Source organism: Oxyura jamaicensis, chromosome 1, assembly GCF_011077185.1.
Source record: "Oxyura jamaicensis isolate SHBP4307 breed ruddy duck chromosome 1, BPBGC_Ojam_1.0, whole genome shotgun sequence".
Classification (NCBI taxonomy): Eukaryota; Metazoa; Chordata; class Aves; order Anseriformes; family Anatidae; genus Oxyura; species Oxyura jamaicensis.
This window is the reverse complement of record NC_048893.1, coordinates 75,238,387-75,248,727: the sequence shown is the minus strand read 5'-3', so window position 1 is coordinate 75,248,727 and position 10,341 is coordinate 75,238,387. Positions and strand designations below refer to the sequence as shown.

At 35.5% G+C, this 10,341-nt stretch overlaps 1 protein-coding gene across 23 annotated transcripts in view; it reads left to right on the top strand.

Moving 5' to 3' along the window:
• C2CD5 (C2 calcium dependent domain containing 5) overlaps positions 1 to 10,341 on the top strand; it is a 65,886-nt gene that overhangs the window by 33,736 nt on the left and 21,809 nt on the right. For 13 of the 23 annotated variants that reach the window (XM_035311433.1, XM_035311413.1, XM_035311397.1 and 10 more), the window contains 3 exons: positions 4,386 to 4,500; positions 6,783 to 6,971; positions 8,704 to 8,895. In XM_035311433.1, coding sequence (XP_035167324.1) covers positions 4,386 to 4,500; positions 6,783 to 6,971; positions 8,704 to 8,895 — 496 coding nt within the window. The remainder of the gene's footprint in view (positions 1 to 4,385; positions 4,501 to 6,782; positions 6,972 to 8,703; positions 8,896 to 10,341) is intronic. The other 10 variants (XM_035311472.1, XM_035311466.1, XM_035311451.1 and 7 more) reach the window with 3 other exon arrangements.

Here is a 10,341-nt window from a genome sequence, read left to right as displayed (position 1 = left end):
AAAAAAAAAAAGAGAAAAAAAAAAAAGGAAAAAAAAACCTCTCTTCCAACAACAAAACCAACCCACACCCAGAAAAAAAAGATGCAGATGTTTTCTGATTCGCAGGAAGCAAGTATGCCAGGTGAAAGATTTTGTCTATATTGTTAACAAGACAACATCCTGTCTAATAGAAGTCAACCTTGTATTTTGATGGCAAGAAATAGGTGGCTTATGGAACCGGCCAAAAGAACACCTGGGGCAACAAATGATTGCAATTAAACTGGAGCTGTTTAATAAAGTAAGTTTGGAAGGTTTCAGCTGAAGGAGGTTGGAGTTGGCACAATTTATATAGTGTACTGTACTGTTCACAGCGTTGTTTCTCAAGTCTTCAACTCCAGAAACAGTAGGGTTTGCTTCCACTTTGTTAAAAATATGCCAATTTTTAAACTTTAATAAAAATAGGTTTCCAATAAAAGACATCTATTAGTGTAATTTTTGCAGACTCGTTTGCTTGGAGTTTAGATAAACCTTGCTATAAACTTCTTGATAGATTTGCTAGAAAAGCTTGTGATTGAGTGCTATGTATGCTTGCCTTTTTGCTTCCACCTAGAATCCAGGGCCATTACTTTCTGTAACCATTTCAGTGAGCTGCCATAGTTTTCAGTCTGTACTGTCACCTGATCCAAGCATGCGCCAAAATACCCACTGTTTCTGGCTACTGTCTGCTGAATCTGCTTTGCAAACCCTTAGTTCTTAAGCTTTTGCCATAGCAAAAAATAGCAAGAGACACTCTTATGGAGTGTACTGGACACATGCCATCCTGCTTCCCTAACTCCTCTAATTGTTTATGTAAATCCTTAGCTTTACTAAACTTGTAAATGCTACGGTGGCATCCCCATGTGAAATTGTGTGGCTTGTGTCAAAAAAAAAGGCTGCTTGTGAAAATATTTGTCAGAAGAATATGAATGCTACACATTGCACTGCATTCAGTGTTTTGTATCAATTTCTAACTGCAATGTCATGGTGTTTAATCTTAATTGTAGACAATCATTTTGTATTTTAATATTCAAAGGTAAGTTCATGTAAACTGTGTGAATGTACAGTATTTATATATAAGCTTACTGATTCACATTTGGCCTCTGGAAAAAACAGTGACTCAGTTAAATGCCTTAAAGGAGACTGGGTCCTCTGCTTACAAGCATTTGTTTATGCATGACTACAATATAAATTTTGAACTTGCACAATGAGAATTTGTTGTGTTTTTTTTTTTTTTGGAAGATATTGGGCCTGATCTTGTGAACATTTGAAGACAATGGCTGGAAAATTGTTCTTATCTTCAATAAGAATGAAAATGGTCGATTATATTACTGTAGTTCAATAATTTTGTTAATTCTGATGTTGAACAGATTCAATTCCCAGTAAAGGGTTAAATGTTACCTGAGCAACACATAGTGTTGAGCAACCTCACAACAATATGTGTTTTCCATTATAATAAGTCATTCTTGTAGATAGGCTAGGTGAGAAAATTGTGTTAAGTCTTAGGAACTTGTTCTTAAACTTTGATTGAAATGATAAATTTATTGTGGAGGAAAGTTTACATGTTTGCAGTAGAATTTGGGACCCGTCACTTCTATCTGTGCCATTTCTGTTCCCGTTAAGCATATTTGTTCCGTTTCAACACTTCATTCTGTTTCAGTTTTTCCTGTCAGACCACATTCTTTTTTGGTGTCATCTTCTTGCTTGTAATCTTACTCTTTATTCCATAGCACTTTCCCTGTTCATCCCCAGTTGCTTCACCTATTGCTCACTTTCAACTCTTTCATCATAACATAATTTCCTTTGTACTTTTTGTCATAGGAAGGTCATTAGCAGTATTTGCCAAATGGTGTGAAGAGAAAACAGATGATACAATAAAAATAGTTTTCCTTTGCTTAAGTCTCTATTTATGTCTGGAAAAAGATTGCAAGAGTCCTGCTACATCTCCATTTTAGGTTTTTCTGTGAAGTGCAAACACTTGTGTGGCTGTTCCATCCATGATTGTAGCCACCAGCCTGTGGTCAAGCCTAACTGAACCAGAATTGTTTTGCATAGTCAGTATACCACTTCTTCTACTACTTACACCTTTCTCTTATAGAGAGAAACACACATTAATAAGCAAACTTCTTGTCTGTGATTGGATGGGGAAGGAAAAATTTCTCCTGAGATCCATGTGTCTTCTACCACAAAGAGTTAGTGACAACATTTACAGAATCTGCTTGTGGTCTCACATCTTTCATGCAGCTCCCTGTTTTATCAGACCTTGTAGGTTTTGCCTTAAAATGGGTTTCCAAAGTTCCTCTGTTCACTAGCACTACAACCATGAGCTGGTGGCAGCAAGGAAAGTTTCTGTTCCAACTCATAGATGCACATGCAAAAGACGACATTTTTGTCTCCTGCTTTCCTTTGTGTACCACAAATTGTTTGCCTAGCTGAGCTTGAGAACTCCAACACTGTGATGTGGTGGGCTACTTCCGCATGATTCTCAGCTCTTAAAAGCTGAAAAGTTTGAGACCTTGATAGCAAGGAGCCCAACCATCTGAGTCAGGATTACTGTATATATAACCTTGAGCATTTGATTTTTCCCAGTCGGCAAAAGTCCTTTCAACAGTGGTTTCACTTTGAGGAACAGCGAAGTATAGTGCCTAGAGATTCTGCTAGGAATATACTGAAACCTGGTGAAGGTGAACTCACCTATAATGGAACATGATACAGTTCATGAAAATCCTTAGTCTGTTTTGTGTTGCGTATGTTTCTATCTCAGTTCTTAGGAGGGTTTTCCACAATCATCAATGTAGTTTTTTGTTCTTAAAGCCAAGTTTGGATAAACGTGATTCCACACATTGAAGCCTGCTCTTAGTACAATGCTAGAGTACACAAGCATTAACATGTAAAGTTAGATATGGTTGAATAAACAAACCTCTGTGCTTTTTTAATTGTTAGAAAATGTTCATTAGTTTATTTGAGAAAGCTGAAAGCCCAGTTCCATATCAAAAGCTGAGGTAAATTCATGGATGAATACATTTTGGTGTACAATACTTCTGCTTCAGTAAATTTCAAAATATCTGTATATCTACACCTTCCATTTTTGTTTGCATGTTGTCAGAGAACTTAGTGTATGATATGTGATTATCATACACTATACTTAGAAACATTCCTAATAGTAACAAAGTGCAGAAGTGGTTCCCAATGAATCTCAGACTATGGCATTGATATTTTAAATAATGATTTAGCAAGGAGATCTCAAGGGCTGGATGTATCCATACAAAATTGAGTTGATTTCAGAGAAAACGTACATGAATCCATCTGTTCAGACCCCTTTGCAGCATCTGAATGCCTACTGTTTATTACTGTTTTTCCTCTTACTTTATGTATGAACAATTACCATAGTTTTTAACGAAGTTCATTTGTACACGTAAGCTATTTTGAATGAAGAAACACTTCACACACTCCAGTTTTAAGCTATTGTACCTGTTGACTTATATGTAAAAAGTTCACAGGAAGAGAGCTTTAGTTCTCAGAAACTTACTACTGAATGACTTACTCTAGTAGCACTCGTCTTTGAATTTTTAATTCAGTTTTCAGGAAAAGCAGGTAGGATGTATTTTAAGATATACTTCAAAGACAATAAGGTAATTAGATAAAGAATCCATTTTGGAAAAAAAAAAAAAAAAAGTATGGTCACCAGGATACTGAAGCAAAAAATGAATAAATTGATGAATGTCAGCATACATCTTGGACTTCTTAATGTTGTTAATTTAGAAGTAGTTGCAAATAAGTATGGTTTCTGTAAATTAGAAGTACTGAAATGAGCCACAGAACATTGTGTGTTTGACTGGTGATATAGTCTTGAACAAATATTTTTAAAAATCTCATGAACAGGACTTCGGATTGCAGTAGGAAAAACTGTTCAGGTTATTTTAAAGATGTCAGATGTACACTGATGTAAAATATTATTACTATAAATACCGTTTCATTACTGCTACTAGTAGTTTTTCCATATTACAGAAGATCTGTGATGCTTTATTGCAAATTACATTTTCCTCATATTTTGTTGGAAACTGACAGTATGATCTTAGAGTAGTTAGAGATTGGAACAACGTCTACTATACTAAGATGTCGGTTGTCATATGGACAACAAGAATGGAGTAACTTATCAGAACCAGTTCCATGGATGATTTAGAAAAAAAAAATATGAAAGAAACTGTCCCATTGGTGTTTGCTCAATACTTGAAGTGTGACAGCTAGGAAATAGAAAGTTGTCAGATAAAATGCTTGAATATAAAAAATTCAAACTTACAGATTAATTGCATGAAACTTTATGTTGAGAAAGTGCAGAATAGTGAACTGATTTATGCTTTGTCTTTCAGATGAACCAGAGACACGAGATGCATGGTGGGCAGAAATCAGACAAGAAATAAAATCCCATGCCAAGGCATTGGGTTGTCATGCTGTAGTGGGCTACAGTGAATCAACTAGCATTTGGTAAATCATGATGATGATTTGATTTTCAAAATGCCACAGAAAATTTATTTCTTCTTCAGTGGATTACAAATGATAAACTATTTCAACACAGTTGTTACTGTCTAGCATTCCTACTTTGGAGAGCTTATTGAACTAACTTAGATATTGGTATTGTGCTTAAAAAGTTAAACAAGTTGTCAGATTTCCTTTCTGTTAACAGCTGTTTTTTTTTTTTTTTTTTTTTTTTTACTGGATTTTCATTTGTTTTCTAATGAGCATTTTATTGTTCTTATTTCTTTTTTTATTTTGAAACCTGCATGTTTGTTTTTGTAGTAACAATTTATGAAATTTTCTAAACCTAATCTACCTAAATACTTAAGACTGTTCCTAAAAGTATATGTATTGCAGTTTCAGTATTGGATTAAAACTGGCAGACTGGTACTTAAATGGTAAACTTCAAACTTAAGACACAAGCTCTTTACTACGAATGTATTGATTGTACATTAAAGGCAAATGTGCTGCCTGATAGATCAAGATAGATTGGTACTTCAGTTGTCAATGTTTGTCTTTCTAGAAAATGCATGTCATTATTTTTCTCAGAATGCTACAGTACTGTTCAACATGTTAAGCTGCAGCTCTGCAGTAGTCTTTCTGAAGCATAGGGTTAGGAAGCGATTAAGTTCCCCAGACCTGCATCCAACTCAAGCCAAAATTCCGTTGTCTTTCTGTATTTCCCCTTGACAAAGACCATTCCAGTCTTGGGTGTTTTGTGGCTTAATAACAAAATGTGAGAAGCTTGTAGATGAGGAGAAATAACTGGGGATTTATTTAATTACTCCTCTCTCTCTGGCCCAAGAAAATTTTTTGTCTAGTTATACCTTGGGAAAGTAATCTGTGAAGAACTCCTCCTGGGGCTGAGTGAATCTGAAAAACACTTTGGTTCACTAGTTGTTTGAGTTGCTCTAGGAACGTAACTGAAGCAGACTTGGATTACTAAATTTATTTTCTGCCTCATTGATTATGCCTAAATACTTCAAAGAAAAAGTAATAGTAATTTGCATTTTTAAAGAGATAAGGGGGAAACCAGTTTTATTTTGTAATTGGTAAGCTGAAGGAAGTAGGAGTAACACAGTGCTTTCATGAGTCTATCTATAAGATAACCAGAAATGATCAGTCTGAAATACACGACATGGATTGCTTCACTTGTTGCTCCTTCGGACCAACAAGGACCAACAAGTCCTTGATGACTTGTTGGTCATCAGTCTCCCTATAAAAAAGCATGAATATTTGGGGGATTTTTTTTAACTATGGGGAAAGAGTGTACAGAGGTAATCTAATAACTGACTGCCTATTTCACGCTTTTATTTTCTTTAGAAATTTAATGTAGTTAAAACTTAAAAATGTAGTAAGCATAAAACTTAAAATTAGAGTTTCTGTGCTTACTTGTCAATTCACTTTAATTCCATGCTTAAAGAGCAAAGGTCTTTTCTGTAAGTACTGGTCTGCTAGGTATTGCATAAGAAAAAATATTTTGAAAATAAATTACAACTAAGAAGGAAAATATATCATTTGACAAAATGTAGGAAAGCTTTTCTCCATGTTTTTCCAACATAGTATTTTATGTACTTAGTGTTATAGATTTGTTTCTTATTTAACAATTTCAAAAATCCTAAAAGTTTTGTGATCATGCTTTGCACTTCTGCAAGCTTTAAATCTGCTAAGTCAGGAATACGGTCAGTTACATTATGTGCTACATGTGCCATTATTGTAGTTTGTAGTTAAATTTTACTGTTCTGCTATTGTTTATACTCCAAGACACATCCTTGTCAATGTTGTATTGTAGCTGCATTTTGAGAGTGAATGTCTGTAAGATGACGAGGCTCTCAACTTCCAGCTTGCTTAAATTTTTAAAGCCTTTTTTTTTTATTTATTTATTTTTTTTTTTACTAATGTTGCTTGAATTTGGTTGGTTGACTGGATGTCTATGCTTTATTAACTGTAGTATTGAAAACCATTCTTAAACCTAGTTAACCTTTGTGATACTATAGCATATTCTTCATAATCTTGTGCAAAGCTCTTTAGTCTTTCTGTTCGGTCCTTTTGTGTCTTAGTGATAAAATGGTTCAAATAACACAAGAGGATTGTGTGTAAGGTTTAATGGATAAAATTGCAGAAATATATAAAATTAATAGCCATATTTAATTCATTGAGACTTAAGTACAAGCCTTTTAATCTAATAGTTTTATTTTGAAGTAGCACTAACAAGTAGGAATTCACTTTGTTGTAATTCTTTTCTCTTATAGTGAAGAGGTCTGTATTTTGTCTGCGTCTGGCACAGCAGCTGTACTGAACCCTAGGTTTCTTCAGGATGGCACCATGGAAGGCTGTTTGGAACAAAGGTTGTCATGGCAGCCTGGCTTCTTTTCCATAGGGTCAGAGAAGGGAGAGGTTGATTTTTTTCCTCAAAGCCAAGATAGTTCTTCTCTATTAGGGTAGGTTACAGTGTTACAGTGCAGGATGCGGGACCAACCACTTTACTGCTTTTCACTAACAACAACAACAACAGAAGTAATGGAACTCTGCAGCAAATTATATATTCTATTTTTATTTCTAACAGTCTGAATAAGGTAACACATTTGATACTAACCACAGATAACTTAGTGTTTTTCTCTGGCACTCCTCAGGTATCTTTCTCAACTTTATATCTCAGTAAAAAAAAAAAAAAAAAAAAAAAAGATGTATGATAAAGTACATAAGCCAAATGCTGTTGTGTATATAATCTGTATATATGCTCCATGTGTTATTTAAGAGCTGTATAGGAAATAAAGTAGCATAGTTGTAAAACAGAGGTGATCACAGACTTGCAAAGGATGTATGTTTTAGCTGAAATTTGAAGAACATCATTAAACTGAAGGAAAAACATGAAGTTTTCTGCTATATCCCTTTGTTTCTGCCTTTGCAAATAAAATGAGAAGAGTAATGATTGATAAATACTTTCAGGAAAAAAACTATTAAATTAATGTATATTGGTAGTTTATTGATTGTCAGAAAAGTCATATATTTCAAGGGGTTGCTGTAGCTGTAAGTAAGGCTATTTATTATACCTGAACACTTTTTCCATATAAGCCTGCTAATGTTGTACTGTATGTTACTTTTTTACTTTGTTTGCAGGAGGCTGTTATTATGTAGATAAACTCTTGAAAACTGTAGCCAGAACAAAAATACTTCTATTTATATTCAGTATATCACTCAACATTCTGGTATATCACTCAACATTCTGTCAGGAAAGTAAGAGATGAAGAGAAAGAAATCTTGTGTTTATATTGTGAAGGAAATTCCATTTTTATCTCAATATATATTTCACTACTACTAAGAATCTTGGCAAGGATAACAAATGCTAAAGGAAGATTAAAAAAACAAACAAACAAACAAACAAAAAAAAACAGGCAGACAAAGCCTGTGTTTGAGACAGTACGCTTGGCAAAGCGACACCTAGTCTCTCAGATTTGTTTTAAGCATCTCCTCAAAAATCACTGTGAAGAATTGCTCATGTGAAACAAATTTGTCAGGATGCAGTTAGCCTATGCTTTCCTTGTTAGTATTTTTATAGTGGTTGTTTCTAGGTATTTCCTTTTTGGGGAGGGGGACTAACTGTTCTTAGTGAATAACAAGTTTACCTAACACCTTATCTTAGGAAATAAATTTGTTATTCTTACAATGTTAATGCATATTGTGCTGCTTCTCAGTAGGATGGTTGTTGTGTTGTTCATGTTCTGCTCATTATGGTTGTGGATACAATCCAGGTAAAAGAGGCTTTTTGTTGTATTTGGTACAGCAAATTCTCTGTAAAGCAGTTGTACCATGGACTACATTTAGAAAGTCATAGAGCCTAAAGCCAGCTCAGTAACATTTTAGACTTATATAAGTCATTTGGCCACTGTATGTATGTGATCTTTCTATAATAAGTTTGAACACAAATTTCATTACATCGTTTTATCTAGTAGTGTGCAGCCTAATTTTATCCTTTTAATTGATGAGGTGCAATACTTGTCATGTTGGTATTGATGAGGTGCAATACTTGTCATGTTGGTATAACAGAACAGAGTATAGCTGCAGTGTATGATTTAAGTAGGTATTGCTGTAGGTGTTTATACACGTGCACATGTTGATGCTTGTCAATAAGATGCAGATGTTTTAAGTATGTTCTCCATAATGTATTTTTAGGATTGAAGAAGCTTCACCACCAGGTTGTGGATTTTGCCATATCCCATATGATGAATTGAACATGCCGTTCCCTGCTCACCTCACTTACTGTTATAACTGTAGGAAGCAAAAAGTTCCTGATGTCCTTTTCACCACAATTGATCTTCCTATAGAGGCAGCAGTTATTGGGAAGGGATGTCTTATTCAAGCCAGGTATCGATCAAAATGTTCTCCTAGTAAAGTTTTAGAGATCTTTGAAAGAATTCCTGTTGCTAAAATCCAGTATGTTATGAAATATGAAATTTTGATGCTGAATTGGTAGGCATTAATGACAGTGTACTAGGGTATGGGAGGAGAAGGAGAGCCTTCTCCCATTGTATTGTGTGTCATGTTTGCTGATGGAACCCTTGTTAACTTTTGTGTGGACACTGCTGTGTTTTGTCTGCCTGGATTAGAGTTTTCATGCTTTAATTTGCTGTTTGCCACTGTTAATATGAACATTTACAGCTATTCATTTGGAAACTCAGCTGTTAAAGTCAGTTATATTAATTCTGTGTTTGCATCTGTAACTGACCTTCATCTCTGTAGAATTGTCAGCTATGTCCAGCTTACACTCTAGTCTTTGAATTTTGGAAAGAGAATAAGGAGATTTACAGTGAAGAAGGAAGGGTTATCTGTGTATGGGGTGGCTAGCTACACGAGTAGGTAACTACTACCTTGAGCTGAGAGGGTTGTCGTTTATGGTTTGTAACCTATCTGGATGACTGTGACAAGTGTAATAGGGTCTGCAGTGGGACCTGCCTTGTTGAACATGTGGAGGGTGTGATGGTCAATCTCTCTTCATGTTTGCTAGTTATACCACACTGAGAGGGACCAGTCAGTACAATAACCTTTGAGTTTTCCTCTTCTCTGAGACTAAGAAACACATTAGTAAACTAGAGTGAGTTCAGTGGAGGGCCAACAAAAGAGTAAGGAGCACCTGAGCTGGACTTGTCCTCTCTGGAGAGAGGAAGAATACAGGGGGATCTAACAGTATCCTGTCCAGACCTATGGGGGGGGGAAGATGGAGAAGATGGAAAAAGGATTCCATCTTCTCCTTTTTCCCATCTTCTAATGGAGATGGAAAAAGGATTGTGTGCAGTGGAAGGGCAAGAGGCGTAAGCTGAAGTAATAGAGGTTCATACTGGGTATAATGAAAAGCTTCTACCCCATGAGGACAGTCAGGCAGTAGAGCAAATTACCTAGAGAGGCTGTCCCAAACTCCATCCTTCGGGAGTTTTCAAGACCAAGCTATATAAAGCTCAGAGCAGCCTGCTATGATCTCACAAGGTGACCCTGCTTTGTGACGGAGGTTGTACTTCTCACATGAGCTTTTTAATCACCCTACAGTTATCATTCTCTGAGTTGTGTTAGAGAAGAGCTATTGGAGCTACTGTAGAGGTGTATTACGCAGTTCTCCTTTGGTATTTTCGATATTACTAAACTGTGTGTTCAGCACCAGTTTGGAAATCAACTTTGTGTCACAGTGTTGTTCCTGCTATGTCTCTGGAGTGCTTGAAGATGTCCCATTTTCTTTAGCATAGTTTCTCAAAACATTCACAACCTCTGATCAACCCTCCCCCTTAAAAAAAAAAAAAAAAGACCCGGAGCTATAGTGAC